This window comes from Lycorma delicatula, chromosome 5, assembly GCF_047948215.1.
Source record: "Lycorma delicatula isolate Av1 chromosome 5, ASM4794821v1, whole genome shotgun sequence".
In the NCBI taxonomy this organism is placed as follows: domain Eukaryota; kingdom Metazoa; phylum Arthropoda; class Insecta; order Hemiptera; family Fulgoridae; genus Lycorma; species Lycorma delicatula.
In genome coordinates this window covers 94941763-94958617 of record NC_134459.1, presented here as the reverse complement: position 1 = coordinate 94958617, position 16855 = coordinate 94941763, and the positions used below count along the sequence as shown (strand labels likewise).

The window sequence follows — 16855 nt, the reverse complement described above, 5'->3', positions numbered from 1 at the left end:
GTTTTTCTTATAATAACATTTTTTTTTTATAAATTGTAATTATTAAAACAGTAAATTTGAGATAGAAATCTGAATTGTAATTTAGATCTGTCAGTCTCAACTTCAAACCTTAGCACAAGAGAAATGAAATGAAATAATTGTCTCATTTTATCCTTTGTTTCAGATAACATCTTGGTATGAAGAAGGTGAAACATATGATTCTGTATTTACTACATTGGGATCAGCCTATGAAGAATGTAGAGCTGAATCTGTTGCTCTTTATCTTAGCACAAATCCAGAAATACTTCAGTATGAATAAAATATTATTTATAATTTATTTTTTCATAGTGTTTCACAGTATTCCTATTTAATAATAGTTTATTGTAATTAATATATTTATTTTTTCTTTAAGATGTATCTTAGCATTTACATGGTTTTATAGATGTTTTACGATAAATTTTGAGATATTATTTGATTTATACAAACTTACAGGATTGTTTGATGAAATATGGAAGAAAATAATTTCATTCAGAGACAAAATTAATCTAGGGAGTTTGTCCTTCACGTAAGAAATGCCAGCCCAATTCCTCTTGATTTTAATTTTTGTAATTTATTTTGCTGTAAGGGTACTTTTTAGAATTTAGAATGGTTTGAATTGTTTAATTAACAGAAATGAATTGAATTGAATTGTTCTTGAATGATCAGAAAGGAAAATTAGTGAAGTCATGGTTATTTTTGGTAATTACTCCTCGCTTCATTTAGTTTTGACTGATTAAGTCAAGAAATATGTTGTTTCACTGTATTTATTTTGCTGTCAGTCAGCTTTACACAAAGCTTTTCCAAACCCATGTACAATTTAACTTTTTTTTATTATTTTGACGAGAGGAATATGCCTAAAGGCATGGCAGGAACTTCCTGAAACACCCCTCTTTTCTATCCCTCCTACTGCTATTTGTGTGTATTTATATTTTATTTTTATTTGTTTTTTCATTTGTGTATAATAATTTCTATTTGTATGGATATGAAAATAAATAAAATTACAACAATAATTGTACAGGTTTATGACTGGAATTTTATTGCATTTTAATTACAAGAGATTATCTCTAAAGTAAAGACCTATTCATTATAAAAAAATTTATTCTGAAAACTTATATATATTTTTTATGTACGACAGTAAGTCAATTATTATCCACAATGTAGTTATAAATTTTATTGTAATGCAAATAGGAATCTTACATGTGCATCATTTTTCAAGATAGTCCCCTTGCATTTCAATGCACTTGGTCCATCATTGCACAAACTTCCTGATGCTCTCATAAAAGAAGGTTTTCGGTTGAGCTGCGAGCCAGGAATGCACCGCTTCTTTTCTGTTTTGTCAGAGATAAATTGACGGCCCCTTAATGCCTCTTTGAGCGGACCAAACGAGTGGTAGTCAGAAGGGGCAAGATTAGGACTATACGGAGGATGAGCCAGTACTTAAAAATTGAGTTTCTGGAGCGTTTCAGCAGTGTGAACAGGCATTGTCGTGCAATAACACAACACCTTTGAACAGTAGTCCTCAACATTTGCTTCAAATTGCAGGCTTCAGTTTGGCAGTAAGCATCTCACTGTAATGCGCACTGTTCTTGTCGTGTCCCCTTCCTCATAATTTTCCAGTACTGGGCTTTGTAAGTCCCAAAAAATCCGTAAGCGTCAGTTATCGTGCGGATGGTTGGTGTTGAACTTTTTTTTTGCAGGGTGAATTTGGATGTTTCCATTCCATACTCTGTCGTTTACTCTCCAGCTCGTAATGATGGATCCATGTTTCATCACCAGTGATGATTCTGTCTAAGAAGATGTCCCGTTCATTACCATAGCAATCCAAATTTTTTTGGCAGATGTCCAAGTGTGTTTGTTTATGCAACTGTGTGAGTTGTTTTGGGACCCATCTTGCACAGACTTTATGAAACCCAAGTCTGTTGTGGATGATTTCGTAGGCAGAACCATGAATAATTTGCAGACGATGTGCCACTTCATCAACAGTTACTTGTCTGTTTAAGAAAACCATGTCATGTGCACACTCAGTGTTTTCCTCATTTGTGGCCGTAAACGGTCATCCGGCTCCTTCGTGTGTAACACTTGTGCGACCATTTATGAATTTTTCAATTCATTCGTAGACACTGTTGCGGCAACACATGGTTCCTGTACTGTACCAAAAGTGTTCGATAAATTTCGGCACCTGATACACCTTCCAACTACAGAAAACAGATCATTGAACGTTGCTCTTCTTTGGTGCAAACAGAAAGCGGAGCAGCCATGGTTAACAGCAGGGCAGCGATAATGGAACTAACCTAGCAGCATCAAACCTGCTCAGACATAACAACAATTAAACTACATTTGCATCATCTACACAACACGACAGTACTACCAACATAAACAAAAATATAACTAAATTGCGGATAATAATTGAATTACCCTCGTACATACCTTATACTACTTCTCTATATAATCGCCACATAAATTAAGAATTTATTGTAGCGATACACCAGCATCAATATACTCTTGTTGTATTCTTTTGCTGCCAGTCCACTTAGCCACTGATTAACAGAATTTTTAAGTTCACCATCACCTGCAAATTGCTTACCACTCAAAAATTCTTTCAATTTCCCAAACAAATCAGAAGGACGTAAGTCCAGGCTATATGGTGGGTGAACATCCAAATGTTCACAGTAAATCACGTGTCGGACTTGCAACATGTGGACATGCATTATTGTACAGCAGGACGACACCATCGGTCAGTCACCATCGCCAATTTTGAATGGCGCACCATAACTTAATCTGGAGTTTCACAGTAGGCTTCTGCATTTATAGTCATTCCACATGGCAAGAAATCAATCAGAAGTATGCCAAACCGATCCCAAAAGGCTGAAGCCATCAGTTTGTGTCGAAATGGCTGTGGCTTGACCTTTGTTAGTCTGGTTGGTGATTGAGGATGATGCCATTCACTTGGCTGCCGTTTTCTCTCTGGCGTGTAATACAAAATTCATGTTTCATCACCAGTAACAATTGAATTAAAACTCATCACCTTTTTCTGTGTAGCGCATCAAAAATTTCAAAGCAGATCCCATTTGAATTTTTTTGTGATGATCATTAAGATGTGCGGCACCCAACGTGCACAACCTTTCTGAAGCCTGTCTCATTAGTAGTAGTCATCATTAGTAGTCATGAACAATGTGACTAATAACATCACTTGAAACAATAGAAAAGAGAAAGGCCAGGTTGGAAATCGTTGAGTGATGATCTTTTCTGATTTCATCATCGACATGTTTCAACAAGTCCTTGGTTATTATCGGGGCCTCCCCGAATGTTCTTCATCATGCACATTAATTATGTTATTTGTAAACCTTTCAAACCATTTTCAGACGTTTGTTTCATTTATTACATTATCACCATACACAGCAACCAACTGCCTATGAATTTCTGCCGGCTTAACATTTTGATGGTTTAAAAAACATGTATGACTCCACGTACTTCACATTCGGTGACAAGATCAATTTTCCTATTCATTTTATAACATAATATAACTCGCATGTATGTAATCAAAGATACTACAATGCAACAACTTACAGTGTGTATATTACTAGTGTTGCCATGAAGGGCACAGATTCGCCAGCCTTAAGGAGATATCCCTTGTATAATGTTATACAAAATAGATCTAATAATGAAAAAAAATAAGGATTTTATTCTAAACAATCAATTTTTTTTTACAAAGCTTGCCAAATTTTACTTTGAATGAAATTTATTTTTAAACAACACAAAAAAGATTTATCAAATATTTAAAACAACTACATTAAATTTACCTCTGCACACCTTCAAAACACTTGATTGTTTTAATTGTTCTAGAACTAAATGTTCAGCTCTGCAATGATAAAATAAAGAAATAGCATTAACTGTTACCTAAAGAAATAATTTTATTTATTTTTAACTTGAAGTTTGTACTGTAAGATAGATTTTATATCACAACATAAACTCATACAAAAAAAATTCGCTTATAAAAATCTCAATAAAATCCTACGTGAATTTAATTACTTATCAATGTTAGCAGTTACCTTAAAAAAAGAATATTAGTTGTGAATTAAAATTAAAACTAGTTAAATAGAAAATTGTTTAAAAAATGGTTGGGTATTAAATTAATACCCTCAATATTTTATCATTATTATAAAATGAGTTAATAAGATTCATACTCATCATAAAGATGCAGGAGCCAAATATAGAAAAATAATATGTAATTTGTTGGGGGAAAAGTATTATATTAGAATGCATATATTCTTTATTAATAGAAGCCAACAGTCATGAATGAATCATTTCTTTAAATTCTTTTATCATGATGTGTTTTGAAACCAAAAGTTAATAACAATAAGTCAGCACATGGTGTAATGTGAGTAGAAAGAATACTGTATCCTGCATGTATGGGTTTAAATATGTATGAGAAAAAATGTGTTATATTAGAAAATTTAAGTTTAAATGAAGAGTAATAATAATAGTATACAGCTTGAGAAGGAGAAAGAAATCTATTTGCATAAAATGGTAAGGAGCACTGTCTTTCTTTCTTTTTCCTGTTTAGCCTCCGGTAACTACCGTTTTTAGATAATACTTCAGAGGATGAATGAGGATGATATGTATGAGTGTGAATGAAGTGTAGTCTTGTACATTCTCAGTTCGACCATACCTGAGACGTGTGGTTAATTGAAACCCAACCACCAAAGAACACTGGTATCCACGATCTAGTATTCAAGTCCGTGTAAAAATAGCTGGCTTTACTAGGACTTGAACGCTGGAACTCTCGACTTCCAAATCAGCTGATTTGGGAAGACACGTTCACCACTAGACCAACCCGGTGAGTAAGGAGCACTGTCTGAGAATGAGTATGATTACATACGTATGCTGTGTTCATGAAATGACTGACAACACCAGCCAAATGTTACAGAACATATGTCTGTATATCTATAAATTTTGTTAGCATAATACAAAGTACACCAAGCATTAATCAATAATTCTAAATACTCTTGAAAAGGAACACTATTGATTTTAATCACTCCTGCTTTCAGGCATTTGGGACTCAATACTTGTCTTATCTATGACAGTATCTTTTCCCATCTTATTATTTCTTTTATGCTTTTTAATCCTATTATTTTTTCAAAATTTCATACATCTTTGCTATATTTTTTAAAAATTCTTCCTTTAACTTATATTAATAACTTATTCTTATAGTTCTTTAGCCCATCCTCAAACCTTTCAATCTTTTCTTGAGGTTACAAATTCCAGACTTAGATTAGTAGTCTGTGCTTTTGAACTCAATCCAGTTGTCATGTGTGTTCATATCGTGTTTTATTCTACAAATTATCCTACTTTGTAATTTGACATAAAGAGTAATAACCTTTTAGTACAGTTTTGTGTTACATTTTCCGCTTAATTGTTTTTACATTTATCTTCTGCTTTTCTTATGCAACAGTTTATAACTCAAATATTTTAAATAGTAACATCCCTTGTGTGATAAAGGTCTCTTTAAGATGATAAAAATGGTATAAATAAAAAGTTGGTACAATGTCTGTATCCAAAATGGCAGCAGCAGATTTCAAAATCTGAATAAAATTCAGATTTTGAAAATTACTAAGTTTAGTAAGTTTAAATAATAAAATTAAATAAAAAGAAATTAAATTTAATTAAAGTAAAATTTGTTTTAAAATAAAAAAAAAAAAATTTTAACATTTTTTAATGCAAAAAATTGTTTTTGTTCCAATTTAATGGGTAAATAAATAAAAATATTGTCACCTAATCATGCTGAACAGCTGAACATTGATGTTTTCTTACCATTGTTGCAAAATGTTTACTTCATTGTTGTGTAATATTCTATTTAGAATGTTTCATTACTGCATTGTTAGTTTCTTTGAAAATCGATCTATTGTAATTGGTGGCTAATTAATTTTGTCTGTCTTTACCACATTTGTAAGCCACTTTTGTTATTTACATCTTTTATACCTCTTCTGTAATTATTTTTTACTCAGTTAATTTTTTCTGTGCTACCTACCTGCTGCTAACATTGCAATCAACATGTCACTTAGTGAACAGGAGAGGGTACAATGATGAGGGACTTTGTTGATAAGGAGGTCATATAAAGTATGTGAATTGTTCAATACAACATTTAATAATAGTAACCCTATTTTAAAAGGTAGAGTGTCAAAAATCCTCAAATAATTTGAAGAAAGAGGGAGCATAGTGGAAACCACTAATAGCGGAAAACCAGAGAGGCCTTAATCTGCCATCAAATAATAAAAAATTGTTAGAGATTGTTCAAGAATTTATTGAGAATCCTCATTCCTTGATTCCCACAGCAGCATGAGAATATAACATTAGGCAAAGTACAGTGATTCAGCATTAAAAAGTGAAAATTTCAAATCTTTCAAAATTCATCTGGTGCAAGAACTTAATGAATATGACTATGACCAAAGTCTTGAGTTCTGTGAAATTATGATGAACAATTTATGCAGACACTAAATTATTATTATTATCTTTTATGACCACAGGGATCACATTAGTCAGTCCATTATCAAAGTCTCTTCGATGGGATTGTTTAGGCCTTGCAGCCCTCCCAGTACTTTTTCATATGTTCCAATTTATGTGCCTTTTCTAGTGTTGAAAATGTTTGTATTGTGAGTGTGTAGCGAGTGTTTTTGTTCTTGATTTTCTTGTTTAATTTTATTTTGTCTGTGGTGTCTTCTGGTGTAAGGCCAATTTCCTTCAGATTCTCTCTTATTTCTCTGATCCATCTGCATCCTGTCTTGGTGTTGTTAGAGTTGAGATTGTAATTTATTGAACATTTATCCTAATTTATTAAATAACTTATTTTAGTGATGAGGTCACATTTTTTTTAAATGGCAGTATAAATCACCATAATTGTCAATACCAGGCTGATACTAATCCACACTGGTATTGTGAGGCACATACACAGTATCCAATCAAAGTAAATGTATAGGCAGGCATTTTTGGTGGACGATTTTATAGAGCCTGTATTTATTGGTGGAAATTTAAATGCAGTGAAAATATGAGGTTTCGCTTCTCGTCCGTATCATTTCAAACATTCAAAATGTTGGCCTCAACTTCCAAAACATTTGGTTTCAACACAAAATATCCCTAGGAAATCATTGAATAATGCAATATTGTCCTTTTACAATTGACTGGCACACTGTCAAATAACAGAAGGAGGATATTTTGAACATTTATTAAAATTAAATCTAAGCAAGTAAGCAAACATTATGCTTAATAATTTTTTTTTTAATAAATTTATTTGATAATATCCATTTAATTAAATTTTTATAAATACATTTATTTATAATAACAGTTTCTTAAATTATCAATGTAATTTTTTTCAAAATCCGAACTAGCCATTTTGGCATCGTACCAATTTTTTTTTATATCATTTGTCTTGTCTTGAGATCTTTAAAATGATGACATGTTACCATTTAAAATATTTGAGTTACAACCTCTGGGCCACCCCGTAAAGAAGGGATTGAAATTCTGTTTCTCATCAAAAGGTTGACTGATACCTTTTCCTGAAAGTTACATTATTCTATCTGGAATGATTTTAAAGTGGTTGAGGGGTTTTCATACTTTTAACTTGATGTGTGTGTGTATATATATATATATATATATATATATATATATAAATAACCTAGTGAAAAATGTTTAATTTGATAAATTTTTTGTTCACAATATGAAAAATGTAAATAACTAAGAGTTGTTATTAAGTGTCAAATAAATTTTATATTCTTGTTATTTGCCAGAATTAGGTTTCTGTGTTCATCATGTTGATTTTTGTTTTTATGGATTTCCACTGAAAATAAAAATAAAACTAATAAAAACAAATATTAATTAAATATAAATATTTAATTAATAAATATAAATAAAATTTTCCATGACAAATAACATACAAACTCTGTATATCATACTTTAAATTTTGTGGCGTTTGTGCATTTATTATATGGTATAGAAACTTTTAAAACCAATTTTTTTGATTATCTATTCTGCCTCATGAATAATTCTGCTGGTTCTTCAGAACCACAAAGAACATTAAAAATCTGAAAACATTTTTAAAAACCTTATTCAATGAAAAAGTAGTCATTTAGTCTTTCTGTTTTGTTTCCATCTTTTTTTTAAATATAACATTAGCCCTGTATGAGCAGCTATACCAAAAATTGCACTACTTGTTATACAAACTTATTTTATATCTATCTATGGAAAAAACTTTGACTTGCATGCCAAGATTCAATTGGTTTGAAATTTTTGTGAGATTGTGGGTAAAATTTTAATTTTGGATTTGGGTTATATTGTTTTGATCAAGGAAAAAGAATACTGACTTTAAACACACTTTTAAATTATGAGTCACTATATTAATTAATGTGTTAGTAATGTATAATTGTTATGACCTGTAATCAATTTTTTTTTTAGAATTTTTGGACATGATGGTGAAGTGGCTGAAGATGTTTTATATTGCATGTGGTTGAACATGGTCTGGAATGGTACAGCAAAAGCACTGGAGACATATCAGCCAAACAACAAAGTTTGGTTGCAGGTAAGAATAAAGTTTGGTTGCATATTAATCTTTAATATGGTTTACATTAAAGTTATTCATCGATCTTGGAATGGACATTTTTAAAAAGAATCTAGTGGGTAGTTTCACTATCAACCCAAACAGATACAAGGACAAAACATTCCTCATTTAAGATCCAAGAGCTAGGGTTTCTAGAATTCATGTTTTTTAATATAATTCCAAGTGCTTTAGTTTTTACTATGGGTTGTATTTTATATTTTATCTATTGCAAGGAAAAGACGTGAAAAAATTATGTATTTATGAACATTCAATCTTCACTATGCACAGTAATTATTTTTTCTTTAAAAAAGTAGCAATGTCCACCTTTATTAAACTTGACAACAGAACCATTTCCACCTAACTCAACACAAAACTTTGACTTACAAGAAAGGTCTTATTATGCTCCCATTCCCATTTTTAATTAAATTACTAATCATTTAAAAGATTTTCCTACCAATTTATTTAAAATAAAATAAATTTTCCTTTAACAGAAATCACTCTGTTGATGAGTTTTTAAAGAATATAATTCTAAAACGTGAATTTACATTAATTCGTTTTGAATTTTATTTATTTTTCAGTTATTTTTGTAGTATCTCAATATTTAATTTACTATTATTTATTTCATTTGTTTATATTTTTAATTATGTAGACGTCCACCACTTTTTTCTATAATTAATATATTTTGTGCATTACTTTGATCTTAGTTTTACCATAGTTCCGCTGATTTATCCAGGCAAATTCTGGAGCAGTTCATTTTCCTTTTTTTATCCATTGTGTAGTATGCATACTGATTCTTGATTTGATTTTTGTGCTGCGTGTGTTATGTTAACACATAATATATTTATTTTTGATTTTATAGTAAATGAAGTGGCGAGCTAATATAGTTCATTATTCTTTTAAATTGAGCTTTTCATTTTCCCAAAGGTTTAAATCTCAAAACTGAATGGCACTAAAATAAATTGGGTTAAATTAAAATAAAATGAAATATAATTACAATATATGTTAAACCTCTAAATTTTCTGTAAGCTATGCCAACTAGGAGTGAAGTAAACCAGCAGTCTTGACATCTGATTTATTAAATCATAAATCATGCATTATTCTAAAACCAAACTTTTCATTCTTTCAAAATAAAAAAAATATTGGTGATAAAACTATTTTAAGTTGGATATGAATGTTCTTGTGTATGTTGTTTATGCACGATTAAACATGTAAAAAAATAAAAACTGGCCAATAAATTAAGGTCAAACAGTTCATCTAAAATATCAGTAAATAATAATAATGTATGACAATAATAATAAATAAATAATAATAATATTAAATAATAGTGTATGACACTTATGCATATATTTACAATGAGACCAGTAATTTATTACATTTACTGTTAAGTTGCAGTTGTAGGGAATTTAAATAGAAAAACTTAAAGCTAATCTAAGGTATACTTCAGAAATCTTGACTGCAATACCAAGGTTTTGAAAGGTGTACTGGTTTCTTTATTTCTTAATTTTATCCTCCATTTTTTATATATATATATATTCTCCAGGTGATTCAGAAAGGACTTCACAATTTTAAAAACATATAAAAATTTATTTAGGTAACTTACAGATTCAGTGAGGTCTCATTTCACAGCAAAACACAACAAGTTTTGACTTATCTAGTTCATTAGTACTGAACATCTCATCTAGTTCATTAGTGCTGGTAGTTCATCAGCTACCAGCGTTGTTAAAAATGGATACATTTACTAGTAGGGAATGTGCTCGCTGTGTGTTTTGGTTTCATGATTTGCAGTCAGTAACTGCAGTTCACTGTAATTTTCATAGAGAATACAGTAGGGAGCCTCCTAGTAAGGATACAATTTATTCTTGGCACCAGACTTTCATTGAGACAGGTTCTTTTGTTAAACATACAAAATCACCAGAACAACCACACATCCCTGAATCTTTTGTGGAAGAACTCGTTGAAAATTGTCCATATAGTCTGAAAAAATCAACTTGATGTGCATCACATGAGACTAGCATCCCACAATGACTGTTTGGCACGTGTATATATATATATATATATACTAATCATCAAAATACAGTAATTAGACTATTAAACTTATCTTATATTAATTTTCAATAATTGATTTTTGTAGTGTCCAGCATTTTCAATTTGTATTGAATTCTGTAACTACATTAAAATGCTAGTTCTGGAATATTCCAGTACTGATCAGCAAAATTTGCATATTCATAATACAATTCAAATTGTTAAAACAAACGACAAATTAGAAGAATATGGTTACAGAATTCAATACAAACTGAAGATGTGGAATACCACGAAGATCGACTATTGGAAATTAATATGTTAAGTTTAAAATTTTTTCAATATGTTTATTACAGTTGTTACTGGAATTTTTTTTACTTTCTTGATTACAGTCACATTCACAAGCAAGATTTGTTATCCTTCAAGTGCTTCTAGAAGCAGGTAAAGGTTTTGTTACTGTGAAAGAGACAGAACCTGGTCAAGAATTACTTGTATCTTTAGATCGTACAAAAATTAATACTGTTGGAAAAGAAGCTATAGGTGATTTCCTTTTGAAATTGCAGGTAAATTATTATTATTACTCACTATTCATTATTGTTTAGCTTTAGAGTTAACGAGTTTTTTTAATAGTCTGGAAATACACGGCATAGATTTATCTTATAAAAATAATTTGGAGTAAAGTTTCTTACTTTTATTTATATTATTTGTACAATGTATCTGTAAAGTAATAGCGAGGTTTTAAATGGTTATAGCTTCAGAAAAAAGCATTGTAGAGAGATGAACTGTACATTAAATGAAAGAGAGACACTCCAAGTTTATGTGTGCGAAAGCTACCATATTCACTCTGTGTTTCCAGAACATTTAAGCAGCACATGCATGTTAGTCATGTTTGTGATGCAGAGGAAAGTTCATTGCACATTGTGACTTGTTATGTTTGAGTCAGTTACATGTGTTAGGAGTAAATACCATCATGTGTACAGTGAAGACTCCTCATATGAAAATAACACTCAGTGATGGGACAAACAACTCAAAGAAACAGGTGGCCTTCTGAAGCAAACATGTCCAGGATGACCGTTAGTGCCTGATGAAACAGTTGGAGCAGTGCGAACAAGTTTCTTGGTCTGCTTCTTAGATTTCTTCTTGGGAAAGAAATCCATATGGAAGTGTTGTAGACAGTTGGTCATTCCTAAAACAACTGTTCACTATGTTAAAAAGATGGTTACATTTCATTGCGTAAAAGATTCAGGTGTTACAACAACTTTATCCATAAGAGTAAGTAAATGATTAGATGTTGCATTCTGTAACAATTACATTCTGTATTGGTTAGAGCAGGATGATAATTTTTTTTTAAACAAGTTAATTTTCAGTGATGAAGCTGTATTTCATGTTTCTGGACGAGTACATTGGCATAATGTTCATGTATGGACTACTGAACCTCTACATGCCGTTATTGAACATCACCATGACAGTGAAAAAATGAATCTGTGGTGCACTATTGAACAAGGCAGAGTTATTTTCCCCTAATTTTTTGTAGGAAAAACAATAACAGGGAACATCTTCCTGGATATGCTCAAAGGGTACTCAGCACCTCAAATACTGAAGAATTCTATTTTCCAGTTCGACAGAGCTCCTCTGCATTTTGCCACAGTCATGCAGAATTTGTTTAACGAAATATTTCCTCTACGAAGGGTTAGACACGAAGCATGGATTACCTGACTCCCACAGTCTCCAGCCCTTACCCCATAGATTTCTGTTTTTGTGGTTATGTAAAAACACAAGTGTATTCCATTCAAGTTCAAAATCTGGACCATTTAAAAGAAAGGATCATTGAAGCTGTTCTTTTATCACACCTAATTTGCTCTGCCATGTATGGCAAGAGACTGAATATCGTCTTGATATCTGCAGAGCACACATCAAAATCTACTGAACAGGTAAGAAACTTGAAGTGTTTCTCTTTCATTTAATATATGGTTCATCTCTCTACAAAGCTTTGTTCAATCATTTAAAACCCCACTATTATTTTACACACATACGGTATAGTTGTAGAAAATTTACTGGTAAGGCCTTTTATTGTTTTATTGCATGTTTTATATATTGACATTTTATAAACTTAGTCATTTTGCTCTCCTGGCTGTTATGCTATATTAAAGAGAAATAGCTGCATTCTTTAAAAATAATATCTTTTCCACCAAATTTTCACCTGAGTTGATTGCAATGTTTTGTAATTAATTTTCATTTTATCTTAGTTTAGCCCAAATGCAAAAGTGATAAAAAAATGTTGGATATGTGGATGCATATATTATATTTGTGTCTATTTTGCCGTAACTTGTGATTCAACCCACAATCATGGAATCAGATACTGTTCATGGATTAGATTATATTTATGAATTATTATATTTAAAGGGATTCTTAATCAGTTTCAATAAAAGGAGGAGGTTCTCAATTCAATCAACATGTTCTGTTTTCCTATAGCAAGTTTTTTCAGATATATAAAAAATTTACAGCAATTATAAATTGTATACATAATTTAAAGTAATTTTTTTTTGTCTGCTTATTACTAAAGCAGAGCCTTAGAAAACGAAGAAAAATATATTATACATATTCTGAATTCCAGAAAGCCTTAGCTCACATCCAATAGCATTTTTCTCTATGTTATTTCTTTTCAATCCTTTTATTATTTTTATCAAGACGCAAGTTTATAAATCTTTGCAATTCTTATAAATGCCTTTATTTGTGGAATTTTTACGAGCTTATCCAAATAATTTAAAATAACAAACTAAAACATTTTAAATAAAAAAAATAGAAATAGAACTGCCTTAAAAACCAAAATAGTTTTTTTTCAATTTCTTTTAAAATTTGAGTCACTAAGAAATTAAGAACTAGTAAGTTATATAGATGAAGAATGAGGGTGTGAAAAGGAAAAGGAATAAAAAGTCATTAGAACAGAATTAAAAGAGACAGTCTTTTTGAGAGATGGTTTTTGTTGCAAAAACAGGATGAGTGGAAAGAATTGTTGATAAATGATTTGATTGAAGAGTAAAAGAAAAATATGAATAGGCAAACCTAAAAAATTGCAAGCAAAAGGTGGGGTAGACTATTATGATTTTAATTAATTTGATGGTTGAGGGTTGTAAGTTGTGGTAGGTGGTGGTGATACTATCACCATATGAAGGCGATAGTAGGTTGTGTAAATACAATGATGGAAATGTCAGCTGAGGCATTTGCATCGGTGGCATCCTGACAGAGGCCAAACTGACAACTATGTTGTATTATCAAGTTTAGAGGGTCTAAAAAGACGGCTTCTGGTAAAGCCCATCAGGGTGTGTGGTCCAGAGGGTGTGGTATGGTGACTGGGGTCATCACAAGGTGAGTGGTGTGGTAACCAGCATTGTCACAAGGAGGATGGCTTCCTCTGTGGGGGGGTCAGGATGTTATGATTTTAGTGTTGAGAAAACAAAGAGAAAGGTTACATCCAAAGTTTGAAGTAAAGGAAAAAATTACTTATCTGTTAGTATATGATGTTATTACATTATTATCATTGTAATTAATTGTAGTTATAACATGTAACATGCTTTCACTGGTTAAAATTTTTAATTCAGTGGATGTTGACTAATTATAGATACAATTATTAGGATTCACTTTTGCTGGTGGGAAAGGTAATAAAATATTAACGTATAATTTACCTCCTTATGTATATTTGAATTAGAAACGAGAATGACCTAGTTTCCTCACCCTAACTCTTAACACTTATTCATGAAGATTGGTACTTTATTTCATTATTTACTTATAAAATCTGTGTTATATGATGAACATACTTAATTTACATTATATACATTGAGATTATATTTATAATGATATTGTGTTTATTCCAGGTTTATAAATCAACTGCAAACCAACCTGAGGCCCGTAGAATGTTTGATAAATATTCTAATGTTAGAGCAGATCCCCCATTTCCATGGGCAGAATGGAGGAAAATTGTGCTAGCACATAAGCAGCCTAGGAAATTATTTGTTCAGTCCAATACTGAAATTAAAGGTAATATTCTTTTTTAATATAAGCTCTAAGCTTAATTTTTTTTAAATGTTTTGTAACTGGTCAGTTGTTCAGACAGATGTGGTTTTTCCTTTCCTGTTCAGTACTAATCTTTTAATATCATTCTATTAATTATAAAGCGATTCTGTCACAGAAATCAACCATAGGATCAAAGCAAGATCACTCACTGTCTTTATCTTTATCAAGTTAATAGTGGGTAAAGCTTCGAAACTTCTATTGTTATGCAGTTCTGATGGTATCAACATTTATTGGCATAGATTGGATGTTAATTCTTACTGTAAATAATAAGTATGAGTATTATTTAATTTACTTTTGTCATAGGCAGCACAGTGCCTTTGTGTTTTTTTTTCTGTTCATTTAATGCAGTTAAAATAATGTGATGATATCTTCCATTCAGGTTTTTTTCTTGGGAGCATTTAATTTCTCTTCACCTTTTAATAAAATAACAACAAATTGTGTCAGAACTAGATATATTAGAAACTTTAAATAATGTTACCAGTTTTTAAGTACAATTAATAATTAAGTTGATATAAGAATTGTTTTGTATGAAAATATAATGTAGCTATGAAATTATATAAAAAACAGGAGAGGAGAAAAAAATGAATAAAAAAATAAAGCCTGATTTAGTGAGTATCAGTAATACCAGGAGTAGAAAAAATATTGGGTTTTAGTTTGTTACATCTCTTGGATGAGGTTTACAGTGTTGATTTATGGCTAGAATCAAAGAGCAAAAAGGACATTTTTTTTGTTTGCATGTGGCCATGCAAAAAATGATGGTGACTCCTGTAGAAACCCTTCCGTGTTTTGCAGTTTGCTAAATGTGAATCTGTAGTTACAGTTTAATTCTTAGAAAGTTTAATTGTTATCTCCTTCAGTGATATTCATCAATGGTGTAATCGGTTTGAAACAACTTGATATCTGTGTAAAGGGAAGAGTGTGATATGATCAAGGGTGTCTGATGAAAATGTTGAAATGTGTTAGGTCTCTTTCCATTGTAGTCTTAAAAAATCTGTTAAGATAGCCAGCCATGAACTAGCAGTGTCGGTGATGACAGTTTGGAATGTTAAATGAAAATACTTATTTATATATACATACTGTTAAGAGCTGTTATAGACCCTACCAACTATAAGCTAAAACTAAAAAAAAGGAAAAACTATAAGCTATAATAGAGTTGTAAGCTGAAGCCACCAACTATGCTGTGTGTGTTGACTTCACAATCAAATATGAAGATGACAACTTCATTGTATTGTATTAAGTGATGAGTTAACATTTCATGTTAGTGGAAAAGTTAACATATATAATGTCCATATCAGAAAATCTCCATGAATTCCTTACAATGTGAAAAGGACTCCCCAAAATAACATTTTTTCTGTGCCATATCCCAAAAAAAAGTACAGTCTGTACTTATTTACTGAAGCAAGCATAACACAGGTTGCTTAGTTAGATATGCTACAATCACAGCTCTTTCCTTGACTGTGAGATGGGGCGCTCCTCACTGTCATAGCTCTGGATTGCTTGAATGATGTTTTCCCCAATTGCTGGGTTGGTCAACACTTTTTTTTAGCACATTGTCTTTCTGAAGCAGCTATTTCAGATATTATAAGAGATTAGGTAGTTTCCACTTAATGATAGGTTTGAACCACTAAGATAAGCAGTAAATCAGTTTGAATGAAAAAATGGAAGCTTTGCAATTGTTAGTTGAATGACTCTTACCAGATATCAATATATCATATAATATTGAAGAAAGAGAAGAATGAAAACATGATGACATTGTATAGAAAAAAAACTTGTTCATTTCTCATATACTTGAAGAAATATAAATTATCCACCTTCTGGTTAGTATATTTCTCTCACAAGATCTAGTTAACTAAAAGTTTATTTATTTTATAGGTCACCTAGTAATGTTAATTATAAGATTTAAGAGATCATTTAATATATTAAATCATAAATGTAAACTGCTGACATATTTAAAAAAGTAGTATAATAAAATGTTGTGAATTGTACCGTATTTACTAAAAAAGAAGACCACCTTTTTTTAATGCAATATACTCTAAAATTTAGGGGGGGCTTATATTTGAGGCAGGTCTTACAAATGGGTATTTCAGAAAATTATAATAAAAATAACTGCATTACCGAACTATGAATTTAGTATGATTCATTAAACACTAACTATAATAA

At 30.9% G+C, this 16855-nt stretch overlaps 1 protein-coding gene across 2 annotated transcripts in view; it reads left to right on the top strand.

The window, feature by feature from the left end:
- Positions 1-16855, top strand: part of DppIII (dipeptidyl peptidase 3) — a 63857-nt gene that overhangs the window by 43860 nt on the left and 3142 nt on the right. For both annotated transcript variants that reach the window (XM_075366689.1, XM_075366690.1), the window contains exons 11-14: positions 164-288; positions 8464-8587; positions 11017-11187; positions 14497-14659. In XM_075366689.1, the coding sequence (XP_075222804.1) occupies positions 164-288; positions 8464-8587; positions 11017-11187; positions 14497-14659 (583 nt within the window). The remainder of the gene's footprint in view (positions 1-163; positions 289-8463; positions 8588-11016; positions 11188-14496; positions 14660-16855) is intronic.